Raw genomic sequence first — 19,309 nt, forward strand, 5'->3', positions numbered from 1 at the left:
ACTCTTCACAAAACGAAATTTGTTGTTCAGGTCCTCATCATACTAACATTTTTTTATCCCATGTGTCCTGGTTAGGAGTGTACAATTCTTTACATTTGAATGTTATAAATAGACTGCAAAATTAATATCTCACTGAGAAAATTGTATCCAGTGGCTTCATGAAGTTACAGTGATAAATTTTGTGGCTGTACTAAAAACAAAAAAAAAACCTATAAAAATTTATGCTTGGATGAGAGTTTAATACTAGCCTAGAAAAAGTGATCAGAGCACAAGCTCAGTTAATCAGTAAGGCTGGGTTTATCTTCAAACAGAATTTTCACCACGTTTTTACCAGTGTAGCTTTTGCTGGTTTGACAAGCCTTAGTTCCAAAAGGTGTTTTTATATTTTGTGTATTTCATTATTCAATTTTAGCTTCCAATCCGTGTGCTGCTAATGAGGGCAGAGGTCCATGTTCTCACATGTGTCTGATCAATCACAACAGAAGTGCTGCATGTGCCTGTCCGCATCTGATGAAACTGTCTTTAGACAAGAAAACATGTTATGGTAAGTTTTCCTCCCAAAGCCTGACAATTCTATTGATTTTACAATTTTGAACTGGACGAATTAAAATACAATTAGAATCTTAAAAACAATCTCTACAGTGCATTTTAATGATGTATTTTAAAGGGACATCTGCTTTTTGAGAATTGGTAACTTACTCTATTATGCAAGGCATGTGACGCTTTGATATTTATTACCACAGCCGTTTTTTCTGTTGCTTGTGTGTATGATATGTTAGTAAAACTTATCTCTGCAAAACAGAAAGGTTTATACTGCGAAGTGCGTCATCAGAAAATGATGAGTCAGGTAAGCTGAATAACAAAAAGATACTAATAGCTTAAATCTCTACCTGTTCTTCTAAATTTGTCTTGGTTTTATTTTTAAGGATTAAGAAAATGAAATAAAGAGTAAATATTAGACATGCAGCCTTGCAGGGAAGTTTTATAAAAAATTACAGTAAACACTTTTAAGCTATAAAAGCCCTCAAAATGTCAAATAATTGTGTCTATAATCTGTAAAACCTTGTACTACATTACTCTTTTCAGTGTTGATTAATAATGTTTTGGAAATAAAAAAAATATTTTGTTGTAATAAACATATTGTGGGGAAAAAAGTTACCTTTTCTGTTCATTCACAGACATTTACTCCAATAATTTAGACTTTTGAGATTAAAAAAAGAGTTCTGTTTTGCCTTTAAGGTATCGCTCTTTTTCACCAGTGAGTGTCTAAATTAGAACAGTCAACGTGTTCTTTTTCTTCCACCTGTTTGCCTTTCACTACTTACACATACATTGTGGAATTCCTCCTGAGTTTTGTTGATTGCAAAAACTTCCCTGTTACAGTGATACTCTGTTCCCCTGAGATACTAAATGTAATATCTGTTATGATTGGCAATTGAAACAATATTTTTTTGGTTGGAATAAGTGGGGTAAAATTTTTAAAATATAATTTTTAACATTTTTCCTTAGACAGTCACAAGACCATATTGATCTAGTGGTGTAGTAACATCATGTCCAGCATCCAGAATTAATATATTTTTCCTGTGATTTTTATGCTCTGTAACATACTTTATTTCTCAAGTGTCACTAGGATGCAGGTTTTCTGGAGATGTTAAATCACTCATATAAACCTTATTTATGCATCTGTAAAGTGATCTTAAATGACTTGGACTTCTTGTTAGCGATGTTGTGAAGAGGATAGAGAGTGACGTTTTCCTTTTTTCTAACAGAAAGAAAGAAATTTCTTCTTTATGCAAGGCATTCAGAAATAAGAGGGGTGGACATAGAGAACCCATACTTCAACTTCATCACAGCCTTCACTGTTCCTGACATTGATGATGTGACGGTCATAGATTTTGATGCTGTTGAAGAACGCTTATACTGGACTGATGTGAAAACACAGACCATCAAGCGTGCCTTCATTAATGGGACTGGCTTAGAAACCATTATTTCAAGAGGTAAATAGCATAACATTGAAGTAAAAATAATTCATTATAGGTAACTGTGTGTATAAGCATGCTAAAATATGAGCATGCAAGTTCTTGTTACATGTACCTCTCACTAGTATTGGATAATTGATCTAAACCATAAGAAAGCACAATTTTGTTTAGGATTCTAGGTCATTTTATTGATTCATAATTATTTTTTATTTAAATAAATTGGGATGTAATTAGGATGTAATAAACATTGCTTTTATACAAGATTGAAGTGTGTAGTAAACAATGGAAATAGTGTCTTCTGGGGTAGGTAGAAAGAATAAAGATGAAAAGCAGAAAAATAACAGTATCCCGACATAGCTTTGCATTGAAGAATTTAATGTAGATTTCATATGTCCTTTGGCTATCTGTGCTGACCTAGCAAGGAAATTAGCTCCATCGGAGTTATTTTTTCTCCAGTCCATGTAGATCTTTTGGCTTTGGCACCATTGGTGAAGCACACAATGTGATAGCTTTGTAATTTTGGTGATACTGGTGTTATGCACGTACCTGTCGCCTTCTTGCAGCATGTCACGTTCAAACTGATTGCCATCAGGCTGTTTGCAGTACTTGAATGCAACGAGGAAGTGGAGTCTTCTGATTCTGTGTCTGAATCCTGCATACGTTTGTTCTGTCATTGCTGCTTTAGTTATTTATAATACTACAATTCAGGTTTTCCTTTTTACTGAGCTTTTTCATTATAGGTAGGTTGCTTACAGCAGTAAAAGGAAACTTAAAATATTGTAAATGGAAAATCATGGCTGGCAGGTTTTTCTGCAGGTGGCGCCTTCATTGTTCCGACACTTCTGCTCTGTACTTTGAATACAGAAATGTAATGGATTGTAAATTCTATACCTGATTGCTTCAACCCTATGTCAGTAGCTCCAGTATTAAAGTGATACCATTTGTTGTCCTTGCTAGTGGTGTTTTTTTGTTTCCAATCACTGTCAGTTCCCCTCCTGGCAGCACATGATGGTCTTCTATTTTATAATATACCTACCTGCTTGAAAACAGGGAAACTGTCTGACAGGGACTATCTGGAGGCAAATTTTGCAAACTTTGGTTTCTCAACTGGTAAATATATGTTTGAAAGGGAAGAGGAGAAAAGAAATAACTTCTTAAGATCAGACCTTTTTTGATTTTGAGAACAAATAAGAAAAAAAAAAACCAAATACTTCTTAAGTTGATTATTTGGGAACTTCAGAAAATTAATTAAAGCTCTGCCCCTGGTGTCGCTTTAGAAGAAATTCGTTCTGTATTAGCATAATTTGGAAATCATTGGACAACTATGGCAATATCCCCACTTGGCTCTGTAGATTGATGGAATTTATTTTGTATGGGTATCTTTATTTTTCCACTGCTATCTCAGAGACAACTTTATTAACAGTTGGAGAGGTTTTTCAGTACCAGTAATGAGGACAAGGTTTAGAGTGCCTTTTAGAGCTCTTCTTTACATCTTGAATTGAGGTGCTCAAAACAGAAGGAGTTGTTTTTTTAAATGGTAGTAGAATAAAAACATTGTTTACTGTATAAAATATATAGTGAAAAATCACAAAACTTGTCAAGAAACTTAGTGAAACTTAAAGAAACGTACTATGTACGAGTGTTTCTGTTTATCAACATTCTTTCATATTCTTTTTAGTACGGTAGCTTCTGTGGTGGAGGTTTTTGGTGGTTTTTTGTGCCAGATGTAACTTAATATATATAAAATTTGCAACATTACAATGTTCTGGCACATCAAAACATTATAAAGACTACTTATTTTGTGTAAATGATCTCATTTGCTTACGGTTATATTTTTATACTTCTTATAAGAACATAAGAAGATTTGTAAGCACATACTAGTGGGATTCTCGTTGGATGAATTCTTATGCCAGTGGCACAAAGATGCCAAAGTCATACTTTAATCTTTTTAAGAGTATGAAATGCTTGTTTTCTAGTTCCTCCAACAAAAACACCCAAAAAGGCAGAAGATCAGTTTAAAATGGGTCAAGGCTATGTATTTGGTATCCTTTGTTGCATTCTCTAAAGTTGGCAAACTTTCTAATGTCCAATCGCTGTTTGACCTTATGTATATGCAAGCCAGTCCGCAGCCACATCCATGTTAGTTTGTCAATGACAAAGTAAGTTAACAAACTTTGTTAAGTTGACAAAGAGATAGTGTACAAACTATGAACTATAATGAAATCATTAATTCGCCCTTGGCCTGTTTCCTTGTCTACAAAGATGCTTGCCGGTATGAACCATTGCTATGCCAAGACAGAGCAGCATGTTGGTATCTTGATCTTGAGCAGTGGTTTTATACCCAGCATTTAAGGCAGATATTAACATATATTAACATTTTTTTTAATCAATATCTTGCTAAGGAAGACTATCACATACAAAACTGCAAAAGTTCAGTGTCTGTCTGATAATTATTTTTGGACAATAGGTTTTATGCTAATTTCTAAAGAAGTATTTATGGAGGATTTCCTAAATCTTCAGTGCAATTTTCATGTTCTTCTTGCAAGTGTATCAGGCCCAAGAAGAAAAATAATGATTATTAATTCCTGGCAACTATTTTATAAATACTTCTGAATAGAATATTGTACAATATTGTTAATAAACAGTAGAAGAAATTGGTTTGGTTTCTTTCTGCAATACTGAACATAATCCAGAAAGAAAATAAAAAGAACAACTGCTTTCACTTTTTGCAGATATTCAGAGTATCAGAGGTCTTGCAGTGGATTGGATATCACGTAATTTATATTGGATTAGCTCAGAATTTGATGAAACACAAATTAATGTGGCACATTTAGATGGTTCCTTGAAAACCTCAATCATCCACGGAATCGATAAACCCCAATGTCTTGCAGTTCACCCAGTAAAAGGGTAAGATATCTGTGGTTTTAATAAATAAACTACGGTAAAGGTCATCAGAAGATTTCTTCTTTGTTCAGATTTTAAGTTTGCCCATTCTGTTTTCCTTCAAACTTAAATGCATGTGTTTGAAAGATTTTGCTGAGAATTTCTGAACTGAGTACTGCTTCCCTACCAAAGGTTACTGTTGATTAAATCATGTAATCATTAGTTGTATCTTTTGTGTGCTTCTAAACTTACAAATGTTTTCATTACTGATGCATTAAAAATACTGTGTACACAAAGCAGCGTTTTAAATATGTTCACTTTTTTCTTCAGTAAGCTCTACTGGATGGATGGTAACACAATTAACATGGCAAACATGGATGGCAGCAACAGCAAAATACTCTTTCAGAATCAAAAAGATCCTGTTGGTAAATACCATTTTTCCTGTTTCTGTTTTTATAGTGCCTTATTGTGGACATTATCTTGAAACGCTATTTAAGTATAAAGTATACCATAATGTTTTTCATATACTATATAATAGTGATAAGTCATAAAGACGTGAAAAACGCTGGTGTACTCTTGTGTTTCTCAGTTTAAGCTATTTTTGGCACATTCTAATGGAAATCTACTGTAATGGCTTAAGTATAGTATTATTAACTTCTAGAATTACAGTAGACTGAAGGTGAAGGAGAACCCATCTGAATTTCTCAATCTTTAGGTCGTGGGTAAAAAAATGTAGACAACAGGGTTTTAATAAATTATGGGTTTATGTGAGAGGATACTTTGACTGGAAATGTAGAACCTTCCTCACCAGAATCCCAGCTGCATGATCAAAAGATAAGTTGGGTCTTAACTTTTCCTTTCACATACAGAAAAGAGCAACAGTTGAAGCTTACATTGCATATAATGACTTAGCCTCAGTTTTAGTATTTGAGAATTAATATAGTTGATGATAAATTATGGCTTTTTTTTTTTTTAAAAAAAAGCTCTTTCTAGATGTACTAGTTATTTATTTATTTTTGGTTCAGGTCTCTTTTTGTAATTTCATTTTTTAGAGAGTTAAAGTGGTTACGTCAATTGTTTTTGCCTTATTAATAGGCCATCAATAAAATGATTACATTTTAAAGCATTTAGGGGTTTTCATAACTGAATGCATTAAGCAAGCAGAAGGAAAAATAACTTAAATCGTTAAATAATTCAATAAATTTGACATAAGGGCAACACAACATGCATTTTTAGACCCAAAATTAAAAGAATTTTGTGGAGATTATTTGGTAACTGTTTTGTTGTTGATTTGATTTTCTATCTATCCACTTGAAGAGACAGTTATCTATTTATCTGGAGAAAAAAAAGAGTGGTAAACCCACTAATTTTAAGGTGAAGCATATACACATTTAATAATATTACAGCTATATTAAAAAGTAAGGCCGTGTGCAACATTTTGCACTGAATATCCTGTGATCATAGGTCACAAGGTCCTAAATTGCAGTCCTTATGGTTTCTGTCATTGACTTTGTTCTGAGTAGCAGTAAAGCCACTGAACCAAATACATGGTAGAATGGTAAGTACTCCTTTTTTTTTTTTTTTTTTTTTTTTTCCCTTCCTGTAAATATATCAGTACTGTCAAAGGCTGCATGTGCAAATCCATGTGGGTTTTGTGATGTTTTTCTTCATGGACATGTACAGTCTCACTGGTATCAGATGGAATATTCATGCAGTTAAACATACCTGTAAGCCCTGTACGAATAAGGATCGTGACATAGTTTTTTTACTTCACTACAGAGCTGCGAGGCAATTTGTTTTCTTTCTGCATTATTGGATTAATTTTGAACACCTTTGGGATCTGATAAGAATTACTTGATATAGGTTATATTCCACATTGAAGGTTCTTATTGCATAATAATGAGATCTATCACATAAGAAGGAGACCAAAGAGATTTAATTGTTTATTCCTTCTTCTTGGCAATCTAAAAGCATGCTAAATCATAAAATATGTAAAGTGTAAAATATGTAGTATATAAAGAGTGTAGAGAGATGTATATATGTATGTATGTAAAGGGAAAATAAAGCTTGCACCTGTCTATTCCTGAAAAACTTTTTATTTGGTACACATCTCAGTTTTATTGTCAGTTAGGATGGACATGAAAACAGATTCTGTTGCATGTCTGAGGAAAAATGAATGGATACACTATAGATAAAACAAGTACTAAATTTCCAATATCAAACTCTTAATTTAGATATATGAAAATGCCTGTTTTAGTGGTTTAAATTATTCTTACCATTACATAAGACATTCCCATGCTAAGAACAAGAAAACACTGCTGAAGAGCCAGAGATTAACAGTCTTAAAACTTTAATTTAATGTTTCATTTCTAACTGAGAAACTGTCTTTCTCTGTAAGTGAAACCTCAGTTCATGCAGTGCTAATTTTGAGTATTTGGGGAGTGAGGTGAATGATCTGGTAAGTGAGTTCACAGATGGATTACTGAAAAAAGACAAATATATGGCTTATTAAGAGTTGGATATCCTGATAATTGGTATTTAGTTTTCTTGAGACATAATTTCAGAACTCGAGGAATGAGAGAACGTTTTCCAATCTGTGACCTGAAGTATGCTGATGGATTTTTTTTTTTCTCAATTTGAGTTATGTCAAAACAAGGAGACTATTTCAATTAAAATATTTTGTATTAACACCAAGAGTATGTCATTGGAAATTTTGGAAACTGATAATCTTAGGACGACAGATTGTGTCTCTTATTTTTATCTTAACTAGTACATACTGGATATGAGTTGCTAGTCCATTCTGCAGTTCTAAAAGGCTCAAATACTGACACATACAGGTCAGTTGAAAAAGGAGCTAGTTACTGGAGTTCCATTAAACTGCATTCTTAGGGATTCAGAATTAGTGCTTACTTTTATACTTCGTAAGGCAGATCTTTTGATCATTGGTGTCTTGAACTTATTTTCAGTTAAGCAGTTGTTTGTTATAAAACTCTAAAAATACAAATCATGCATCCATCGGATTGTTTTTAAGGAAATGGCTATTTTTAAATTGTAGAGTATTTTATTAAATTGTAGAGTATTGTATTCTGAGTAAGTTTTGAAATAGCTTGGATAAATAACCTTTTAAAACATACTGGATCACTCTCAGCTCTATTCAAAGGACTTCATAATTAGAGGGGGAGGGGGTGTTGTTGGGGTTTTGGGGGTTTTTTTCTGTTTTTTGGGGAGGGTTAAGTAGAGTTCAATCCTTTCTTCTGAACAAACTTAGAGTTTCTGTTTTGCTTATGATTATAGTACAGCCCTGTTTGCTGTTTTTGTTGTTCTTGTTTTATTTCCTTGGCTGACTCTCTATTAGAATATCCTTTGCTAATTTGTTCTTCCTTTTGAATATATAGCATAATCTACAAACAAAATTGTTGCAGATGTGAACCAAAAATCTTCTTGAGACTTTTTTAAAAAAAGTTATTTCTTAATTATGTATGTGTGTTTAGCAGAGAAATAAACCTAAGGATTTCCTAATTTTAAGCACTGTTTTTTCACCTGAAATGTAATCAGCCATAAACTGTTCCAAAAAAATCTTTCTTAAGTCACTAAGGTGGGAAATGTGAACAAAAATTCCAAACACTGTTCCTATAATTCATCTGAGCTTGTAATAGCAGTGTCCAGCAGTTCTTTGATTTAGGTAGTAAGAATGAATCCCACCTTTAATGTTCTTGGAACACAGTTTCCTTAAGCTTCCACTGCTTTTTAGAGAACATCTCCACAGGTAAAAATACATTAGAGGAACATACATCACTTAATAAGTATAGGGAAAATGCTATCAAGAGTCATTTCCTTGAACTTCAGGGATGCACCAAATTAAAATATCAGACTTGATTTTCTAGTAGTGGAAGATAAGATCTCATCACATATATGGCTTTAGGATTGAAACCTCTGTATGAATTGCTGGAATAACCTTTGTGATACTTTTTAAATAGTAGCATATTTCTGGAAATTTGAGTAAGAAAATTGGAAAACGCATGTGAAAACAGCGATGGCCTAAGTCATGGTAATAAATTTTTTTAAACACAACAGAATTCTCCTAGATCAATATTTTACAATCCACATGTTCAGGTGGACTTTGGCAGCTGGGACATAAGGTGTAAGCGGGTCACCCACTCTAGACTGCATCATGAGTATCTGTGATGCTTATGGCTAGTAAGTCACCTATTTTCTTTAGTAAAAAATGGACAATGCCTGAAAAAACTAAATAAACATTCTCTGCCTACGTTACAAATAATATGTTTTCACAAAGGTTGGTAACAGGTGGAATAACTCAATAGAAAAATACTTTGGGAAGAAAAATGTTGGTAGGCTTGGGTAGAAGGAAATAGGAATGTTATTTCTGTCAGTTGCTGCTGTGTAATTGGAATACCCATATGTAGAAACACCAGTTTGATATCTGAAGAAGTAGAAAACCTGACAAGATAAGATTGTAATTGCTCTGTAGATTGCATTCACAGCAACCCCGTAAATAGATTTGTCTAGATGAAGTCAGTGAGCAGCTGACTGGCAGCAGTCAGGAGTTACGGAGAATAGCAAATGCTATCTGTCTCAGAGTAAGGAAACCTTTATACTTGTGTATTACCTTTGTAACCCATAGTAAGGTCCATCCATATTGCCAGGGAAGTTTCCTGTGCTAGGCCTAAGTACTGTAAGTGCTGCTTGTCTCCATGGTCTGTGGCACTGTCTTTTTGCTTTGAGCAATGCTTGTAGTACAAGCATGAAGACATGTATTTGCAGAGAGATGCTGCAAGATCAATCTCTCCTAAAGGCACTAGTTGGTATCCTTATCCTCTCTTGAGCGTCTGGTTTTTTTTTTTCTTCTGGGCGATATGCTTGCAGAGAGGGGGAAAAATATCAGTAACTGTAAAAGAACGGGAAAGCTTTTTTTTCAAAAGCTTAGAAAGTGGACACCTTTTGGCCTACTATGTCAAGTGTGCATAAAGACTTAGTTGCATGATGCCAGCTGTAAGTACTGCAGGACATGCCACTACTTTCTCCCATCAGGATTTTGAAAATAGATCTGGCTTTCCACAAGCAATTTACAGGACGGAAGAATAGTGCTGTACAATATGTAGAGGTTGACCTATGCAGTGAAATACAGTATTTCTTGGCAACTTGCTGCTGGATAACTAAGATGAATTCTGGGAAAAGTCTAGTACCAAAGCAAATTATTGTGGCATGTGTTGTCACCATGCCAAGTGTATTTCACTGTGGAAAATCTCCTGTTACAATTACTTGAACATTTCTCAAGGATTATAGAAGTCTGAAATATATTATCTCTTAGTTCTTTGCTCTTACATCCAGAAAGTTGTATGCTTTGTTCATTTAGTAGGTTATTTTGCAAGTATTTTTATTTCTACAGTTCTCTTGCTTTTAACTCCAAAGAACTGATCATGAGGTCAGTTCACTGTAAAGCAAAATTAAAATTAATACTATAAATTTATTGAGAATTTGTATTAGGTTTTGGTATTTCAGCATTCTAAGCAGAGGTCTGTGCATGTAGAGAGAGAACAGACTTTTTATAGTTCTGAATCACACAAAGTAGCTTGTTTTCTAAGTCTTCATGTATTCATAGTTTTAGAATATAAATAATGGCTTCTGGTTCACATTCACTAGTAGTTAATGGCCTTGCTGAGGACCTCAGTTCATTCAAGTAATTGTTCGTTGCCAGATAATGCTCTTTCATCAGTCAGTCACTAATTGATTTCTGTAGATGTTGGGAGAAATAAAAGGCAGAAATCTTTTTAAAAGCATGGGTTTTTTCCACTATAGATGGTCAAGTTTGTTTGGTTTTCTCAGTTTGACTGGATGAGTGGATAGATAACATAATTGACTGTATATATATTTCTTAAATACATTTTCATTATGAAAACAGCTTAACACTAAATGTATATTATCTATTAAAATCACAGTTAAAGTTGTATACGTTAATTACAGGTTTATCAATAGATTATGGGGAGAACAAACTTTACTGGATCAGTTCAGGAAATGGAACCATAAATAGATGCAACTTGGATGGTGGTAATCTTGAAATAATAGAATCAATGAAAGAAGACTTAACAAAAGCCACAGCTTTAACCATTATGGGTAAGTTCAGGGGTAATAACTTAGTTTTTAAATGATTGGAAGCTAATTTAATAATGAAATAGCAGAAGCTCGGAGAAGCTATTGTTGTTTTTATGTAAATAATACATACAATACATTCACTAGTAAGACTGTTTTGTTTGTGAAAAAAGTTTGTTTCATTGAACAGACAGTTTACCGTCTGTATTACAAGTAAATGTTTCTAAATATAGTCTTGCATATATATATGCACAGGATGAAGGTAACAAACTGATGGCTTATATTTACTTGTAAAGCATGTTGGAAGGATGTGTGTTATGCTCTTTATTACAGAGAATTATCTATGACTTGTTTCTTCTGCCGCTCACTTCGTTCTACTGTCTTAGTTCAGAATAGCCCTACTTTGCTGAATTGGCTTGCACTTTGTGAAGACTTCTTTGGGTTATGAATTGATGATTGATGATTCTGTTTGTTATACTTTGCACATTAGAAATGTTTAGAATGTTCAAAAACATGTAAATTATCAAAACAAAAAAAAGAAGAATGGTAACATAAGGAAAAATTCCTAAAAAATTCAAAAAGTCTTTAAGTTGCAGATTGCTGAATATTATGAGAATATTCTTTGAATTGACTTGTTTCTCACATGCATCTTCAGCTCTTGACCCTTGCTGGAGCTAGGATACAATGTGTTAAGAAATTCCAATCTGACTCAGAGGTAGTGTTTATATTATTTTAGAGATAACTTTAGAGCTTTCCATATTTCCTCCAAATGCTTTGCTGACCTCTGTTCTAATTCAATTAAAAATTATTTATATTTATCTTGCATGTTCAAAAAAAAGTTCAGTTGATAAGTAGACTTTTGTTGGGATAGTTGACTCTTCGACTGCCTGAGTGTTTTTATAAAGTATTTTATTTGATTGGTTAATTGTATAATGTACATATAGATGGTGTGCTTGTGAAAGTTATGCTAAGTCAACTCCAAAGACATTATGCACATGGTGTAAATTAAGTCATATTTTAAAGTACTAACTGCTAAAATAGTTTTATTATACACATATTTGGCCAGTATTGAACTGTAAATGCTGTCAAAATCTGTTGGAGAGGGGATACTTTTATTATGCATTCATAAACAAAAGCAAGTTTTGTGTCAGAAGGAGTCATGAATGTTAATATAGACAAATTGTCTTTCGTTGATTCGATTGTGACTAGAAATAGAATGAATAGATGACCTTTACTTTAGGGAGCTATTGGAAGTCTTTAATATGACATGTTGTAAAGAGTATTTGTTCATACTGTCATTGAGATATCTGTGGTATCAAGTCTTCGTTTGTGATTCACGGAAGCTACAGCAGTGATGATCCATCTGGGATATTGAATAAAGAGTTGATAGCTATAATCTAAAGAAGTGTTTCATGCTTGTTTGCGTGAAAGTAGTTGAATTTTTGCAGGTGTGGAGATGAAAGAATTTCTGCCGCATAGTTTTTAAACATATATACATCTAATATTCCTAGTTCGGGATGCTTTGTTTTTATGGTTGATGACAATTCTTCCTACTCAAAATTGGCAAACAAAACTTACAATATGTTCGGGTTTTTCTGTTTGTTTTGCTTTTGGGTTTTGTCTTTGTTTTGGAGCCATAGTTGTGATAAACTGCAATATGACATTGCAGTATGATTCCATATAAAAATCTGTTGGAGAAAAGTGCAAACAAATACAGTTTTATAAACAGTAGTGTATGTGCTGATTGAAAAACATGAAGTTTCTGTATTCATTTCTCCTGTATGTTTTTATATTGTGGAACATACTGTAGAAACATAAATGCCATCTCTTTTCCTGAAGTGCTGGTAGCTTTACATCAGCTTCTCATAGTCAGGCTTTCGTGCATGTAAAACGGATCAGAACGGAAAATCCAATGCGATATGAAGCAAGATAAGAGATCTGTACTTGATAAATGATCATAACTATTATTATATAAATAAAGAAGAATTAATAATTTGTTGTAACGTAAGATTTAACATGATAGTGTATGAAAATTTAGTACTCCTGTTGATCTGTTTGCCTACAAGCTTAATAGGAAGTTATAGCAGGTGAATCACAGTAATTACAATGTTTATTGCATAATTTTTGGTACATTTCATAAATTTTCTTGACTGCTTTTATGTAAAACTGCAGTAAACACATAAAAACCAACATGAGCTGGAATGTTTGTATAGACAGTCTTTTGCACAGAAGACTAACAGATCTTCTGACAGTTTCCAGTGGGTTTTGCTGTCTTATAGTTTATGTTCCAGAAGATTTTTCAGAACTATAAAAAACTAATGACAGAGGCTTGGCCCAAGACTGATTTCTTTCTTGCTTTGGTAATCTCTGTGCTGTTCTGCTATCTCTGTGTTATCTTGATCTTTGGTTCTGTTAATTTCAAAATGGGAAAAGAAATGAGAAGCAGTTAGGCACTCCATGGTTATGTACTGTGGTAAGAACTCAATAAATAATGCTAGCTAAGTCAGTAAAGTTTTGGTTTGCTTTTTAATATAGCTTATAGAGTAGTTCAGACCTTCACCAGGCAATGACAAATGGCACTCTCCTTTAGTACTACTCCTCCTCAGTCTCCTCATTGTTTGTACTTCATTGCTTTCTATCCCTCTATTTTAGTGTTGCAGTTTACCCATTGTAAACTGTTTGGAAGTTACCACTACTGTTTCAGATGTTTACTGTTGTTTAGTCCTTTCCAGTCTCTGTTTAACATTTTCCTACTATTATATCTTTTAGTGGGAGCATATAGAAGGTAATGATAAGACATGAAAAAAGAATGTTAGCAAACAAGTTTGTGCCAAAGTGACTCTCAGGGTTATCCTTCAGGGAAATAGAAACAAGTTATATAATTCACATTTTTCTGTATTTTGTTCCTTCATTTATTGGTTTTCTACTCAGTAGTGTCAGTCATCTTTCTTTTTGCATATGCTGAGCTCCAAAATTCCTAGTCTTTTGGTGCCTGCTTTTGCTACATCTTTTTGAGCATGATATAGATGGGATGAAAATTATATTTCATTTGAAACTAAAGCATTTTAATATATGCAAAATTACTATTTTTTCCATGCCCTTAAGCATAGAAAAAAATATTTTTGCTGTTGCCATTCTGTATTACAAAGATGTTGCTATGAATCCATGATGAAGTCACATTTGCTTTTCTACTCTTCCCACTTTTTCTTCAAGTGCACATTTACTATGTGAAATGTCAGTGCCTGCAACGTCAGCCATTTTTAGTTAATTTACCATTCAAAAATGTGTGTGATAGCTTTGTTTAGTCTGTTTATTGTCTTCCATTTGGTCAATGGTAATTTTCTTCTGCTACTATGTTAACTGTTTGTTTTATTTTGTTCAAAAACCTCTGAAGTCTCTTCTGGTCTTTTGGAAGCTTATCTAATGCACAGCATCCTATGCCTCGCGTAATTTTCAACACCTACTACTGACACTATTTACAAGTTGGTAACAAAAATGTCCACTGTTTTGGAAACTCAGGATGCTCTATGTGAGAGAATCTCTGATTTTCATATATGGTACAGCAATACTTTTCTCAACATTAAGAAAATGCTTCCTATGCTTAAGGTTGGAGGTTAATATATCATATTCAGTATCTGATTTTAGCAGTTTTCCTGATAGCCCGTGTCTGAGTGTGATCAAATTATTTAGATGTACTTGGAATTCTGCATGAAGTCTCATTTCCTGCTTTCCACGTTACTTAATGAAAATGGTTGCTTGACTGCAACTGAAACTGGTTGGAAATTTACCTTTGTGGTAAGAACTGTATGTATTTTGAGATTGGTGAGCAGAGTCATTATATTACAAGATATGAATTACAAAGGAACTTGCAGCAATAGCTGATGTATTTCCAAACTGGTATATTCTTTCTTGAATGATATATGACTCTGAATGATAAACTGAGCATTGCTAGAAAAGTATTGATTAGTTACTGTAAGTTTGTAGCTGAGAAGAAAAAGATATTGAAGGCTCCTGTCAGCAGTTCTGGTGGAGGTATTTGATTGGATTTTGTATCATGTCCTCACAGAAATACAGTTTACACAAAATCACAAAATTCAGCTAGTTTCACTATAAAATAGGAATATGATGTAGATTGTGTAGATTGTATAATGAAGATATAATTTCTTGTGCATTGGTGATATTTTTTTTTTTTAAATACTTGTGGTAGAAACCTCAAAGGAAATATGCCATGATGCTAAGTAGTAGCCTTTTTCTAGTTATTGTTTACTAGTATAAAATAGACTAACTTCATGTAGTGAATGATTCTATGTACAAGTGCTATTTCTGCTGAAATTCATGTAAAAAAAATTCAATCAGCAATACAACAAAATCAGGCGTATAAAATAGCTTTTCAATGGGAGTGCAGATATTAGAACAATGTCTTTTGAACACAAACTGTATGTAATACAGCCATCAAGGTGTATTATCAAACAATCAAAATAGAAAGTAACAATTACATTACTTCATTTTAGATGAAAATGTGGGTTGATATTGCCAAAATATATTCATGCTGCCATTTACTTTCATTACGTGGTTAAATGATATATTGGTTATTTGATTTTTGTTTTATCCAAAATAAAGTTTCAAAAATAACACTAGAATACATTTCTAGTAACAAAAATGGTGGGAGCTGTGACTTTGCTGGATGTAATTGCGAAGTGAAAGGGGCTGCTTAGATCAGGAAACTTCAAGTACATACACCTTAATTTTCCAAGTCATCAGTCTTCTAATTGCCGTAACACCATTCATTACATTAGCATTAATATATGAAATATATCTAGGCAATTTGCCCAGTTCTAAGTACAGTACATAGTTGTCTTCCATAAATACTCAAACCACCATTAATGAAAACTAATGGCCCATCAAAATTTGCATTCAGAGTACTGCTTGAAATCTCCAAAGGACTGTCCACAATGCTAGTGTAGCAATTTTTGGCATTTGAAATTGCTGTTTCCCAATATGTTGCTGCACTTGATGCTAATTACCCAACAAAATAGATAAATACAACAATTTTAATGTATATTATAACCCAGTTTCAGCAGCAAGACTGTAATTAGTGATCGAACAACACTCTTGTTAGCATAATCAAGCAAATAAATCATTTAACTTGTGTGATATTTAAAGGTTTCAAATAGCATTTTCTTCCCTAGTGTGTGAAAGCAAGTTGTCTTTATGCTAAAGTCAAGTGCTTTTCTAAAATCATCTACTATATTTTAAAATTAATATAGAAATAGATAAATTCATCCTAATACTAGAAATAGCAGATGAAGTATCTACTAAGAGAATATAATAGTAATGCAGATGTAAATAGTCCAAAATTTTGCTTTAGAATTATGGTCAAAAATAGCTGTGTAACACAGTGGGGGTTTTTTGATATGAAACTGTGTTATGCTGTATATCAGTCACCCGGTAGTTTCTGAACAATTAAAACCTGTATTCGTTAGGTCTTAAGGCATAAATGTCCAGCTGTGACCAGTTCATGGTTTTTGGCAGGTATTCATATGAGGTTTGACCTCAAGATGTCTGTACTTCAGAATTTGTGCGTTGGTTTTTTTTGTTTGGTTTTGCTATTGGTTTTGTTTGGTTTTTTTGTTTGGGTTTGGTTTGTTTTGTTTTGTTTGGGTTTTTTGTAAATATACCTGAAATGTCAGGATTTGCATGAGCTTCACCTTCCTTAAATTTTCAGGTTGTCTTTCTCATTTTACTCCCCACATTGTATCCATATCTCTTTCTAAAAGTTGTAGTGCACCATATAAATCCTCCATGTAAGAGAAGAATAAGTACTACTTTAGTAAGATTTTGTAAATTATATTTTTATTTGAATGTTTATCCAGGTGACACATTAACAAGGATGGAAGAGGAAGATAAAAGAATCATTATGAAGCATATTTTGAGTTTTCACTTGTGATTTGTTGTGATTTGTCCTTTTTTAATGGTATAGGTGGCATAGGAGACTAGTCAACCTCTGTGTTCACAGTCAAGTACGTTGAGGTCTAGTAATGAGTTTATGCTGTGATGATTTCTGTTTCTTGTGTTGTGAAGGGAGGGAAAGAAGAACTTCATGATCTGATATGTTTGACACTATTGATGGAAATTGTCTAGGTACTGTTAACTGTATATGAGAGCAGCAATAGTCTCAGTAGCTCAGTAAGCAAAAAAGGCACATGATGGAACATTCAGTTGGTAATGTAGAAATGGTTTGGCTCTATGTTAATACTAAAAGGGAGAAAGGAAGCTCTTTGTGGTGTGGGTAATTATTGGTAATTGAACTTCTTGATTAAACACATGCCATTCCTTCTTCTCTTGGTAAAAGAATATGCAAAATTGGTTATTTGGGGTTTTTGTTTGTTTCCCTTCCCTAAAAAAAGCAGGCAGGTCAGCAGATTGCAATTTTGGGAGGCTGTGGAAACCATAGCCAAGCCTGAGTTTTTGCACAAAATACTAAAGAAATGCCTTAAAGAGTTTGATTGCTTCTTTGAAGTAAATGATACAAAGCACCAAAACTGTATGTGTTTTGCTTCCTTCCTGTACTCCAGTCTTAGAAAAAAATATTTTATCGATGGGTTTGTGTCCTGGTTTCAGCTGGGATAGAGTTAATTGTCTTCCTAGTAGCTGGCATAGTGTTATGTTTTGGATTTAGTATGAGAAGAATGTTGATAACACACTGATGTTTTCAGTTGTTTCTAAGCAGTGTTTAGACTAAGTCAAGGATTTTTCAGCTTCTCATGCCCAGCCAGTGAGAAGGCTGGAGGGGCACAAGAAGTTGGGAAGGGACACAGCCAGGACAGCTGACCCAAACTGGCCAGTGGGGTATTCCAGACCATGTGACATCATGCCCAGTATATAAACTGGGGGGAGTTGGCTCGGGGGGATCGCTGCTCAGGAACTAACTGGGCATCGGTTGGCCAGTGGTGAGCAATTGCATTGTGCATCACTTGTTTTGGTATATTCCAATTATTTTATTATTACTATTGTCATTTATCAGTGTTATTATTATCATTATTAGTTTCTTCTTTTCTGTTCCATTAAATTGGTCTTATCTCAACCCGTGAGTTTTACTATTTTTTTTCTGATTGTCTCCCCTATCCTACTGGGTGGGAGGGAAGTGAGTGAGCGGCTGCGTCGTGCTTAGTTGCTGGCTGGGGTTAAAGCACAACAGTCTGGATATGTAAAACAGTAAGTTCTAGTATACTATGCACAATACAGCAGTCATTACCAAAATTCTTTAATGGGACACTCAAATTCGTGGTCAAATAGAGGATTTGAAGACTGAAACCACTTCTTCACAAAAAATCATTTAATTGAAAAAGTTAGCGTAAACCTTTAGGATAAATAATTCATTATTGTGTGTCATATTCTCACAGGAAAAAAAGAAAAAGAAGTCAAATTCCCATGATTTCACTTATGGATTATATCCAGTCACTTCTATATTTTTATCCCACATCTGTCTTTTTGTTATAATTCACACCATCACAGTTGAGCACAGGAATTTCTTGTTCTAAGGATGGTCTGATAAAAGCATCAGATGTGTACTATTGTTCATTTAACAGATTGATATCGCAGGGTGATCTTTTCACTCAGTCAATTCTAGCACCTTTCCATGCATAGGATTGTAGGTTTCCTTTAAATTTTACACAGGTGTCACTGGGGAGTTCCATTTGTGTCTCCAAGTCTTCAGAATATTTTCATTCTTTAGATTGTTGTCTCATCATATACCTGTGAAGACTACTGAGTAAATGCCTTTTTTCCTTGATATTTTAAGAGTTTATTTTCTTTTGGGCAGTAACTTTTTACAGTTACTGTAATGGAAATTATTTTTCAGATCTGCAGCTTTCATCATGAAACACTAAGCTGTCTAGCTCTATAAATTAGTTATTTAAATGTTAAAACTGCAGCACAGGCAACAGTTCATTTAACTGAAAAAATTAACTGAAAAAATGAACTAGAAATGAAATTAATACACAATATTTGTTGGAAAGGCAGTGTTTCTGAAGTTTAAAAGTTTTTTCTATCTAGGGTTTTACTTCGGGTTCATCTACAGTAATAACTTTTTCTGTCAGAAATGAAAATGCTGATGAAGTTAAACTCACAATTATACAGACTTGCCCCATTTAATTATTTCATTTAAGATGTTTGAAAGATACATAACTATTTGAAGAAAAAAAGGAAATGTTTGTCCGTTTTCATCATGTAGAACATTGCTGTGAGATTGTATTTCACAGTAATTGATACTTTAAAAGTAGTCATGAGTGAAGTGTTAAGTCACTGCAGATCAGTAGTTTGTTAATAACCTAAGAATG

The 19,309-nt window shown here is 33.6% G+C and overlaps 1 protein-coding gene across 4 annotated transcripts in view; it reads left to right on the forward strand.

The window, feature by feature from the left end:
• Window positions 1-19,309, forward strand: part of LRP1B (LDL receptor related protein 1B) — a 753,798-nt gene that overhangs the window by 527,670 nt on the left and 206,819 nt on the right. For all 4 annotated transcript variants that reach the window (XM_069780765.1, XM_069780767.1, XM_069780768.1 and 1 more), the window contains 5 exons: window positions 413-544; window positions 1,770-1,997; window positions 4,712-4,886; window positions 5,193-5,287; window positions 10,845-10,994. In XM_069780765.1, coding sequence (XP_069636866.1) covers window positions 413-544; window positions 1,770-1,997; window positions 4,712-4,886; window positions 5,193-5,287; window positions 10,845-10,994 — 780 coding nt within the window. The remainder of the gene's footprint in view (window positions 1-412; window positions 545-1,769; window positions 1,998-4,711; window positions 4,887-5,192; window positions 5,288-10,844; window positions 10,995-19,309) is intronic.

This window comes from Haliaeetus albicilla, chromosome 4 (genome assembly GCF_947461875.1).
Source record: "Haliaeetus albicilla chromosome 4, bHalAlb1.1, whole genome shotgun sequence".
Taxonomy (NCBI): domain Eukaryota; kingdom Metazoa; phylum Chordata; class Aves; order Accipitriformes; family Accipitridae; genus Haliaeetus; species Haliaeetus albicilla.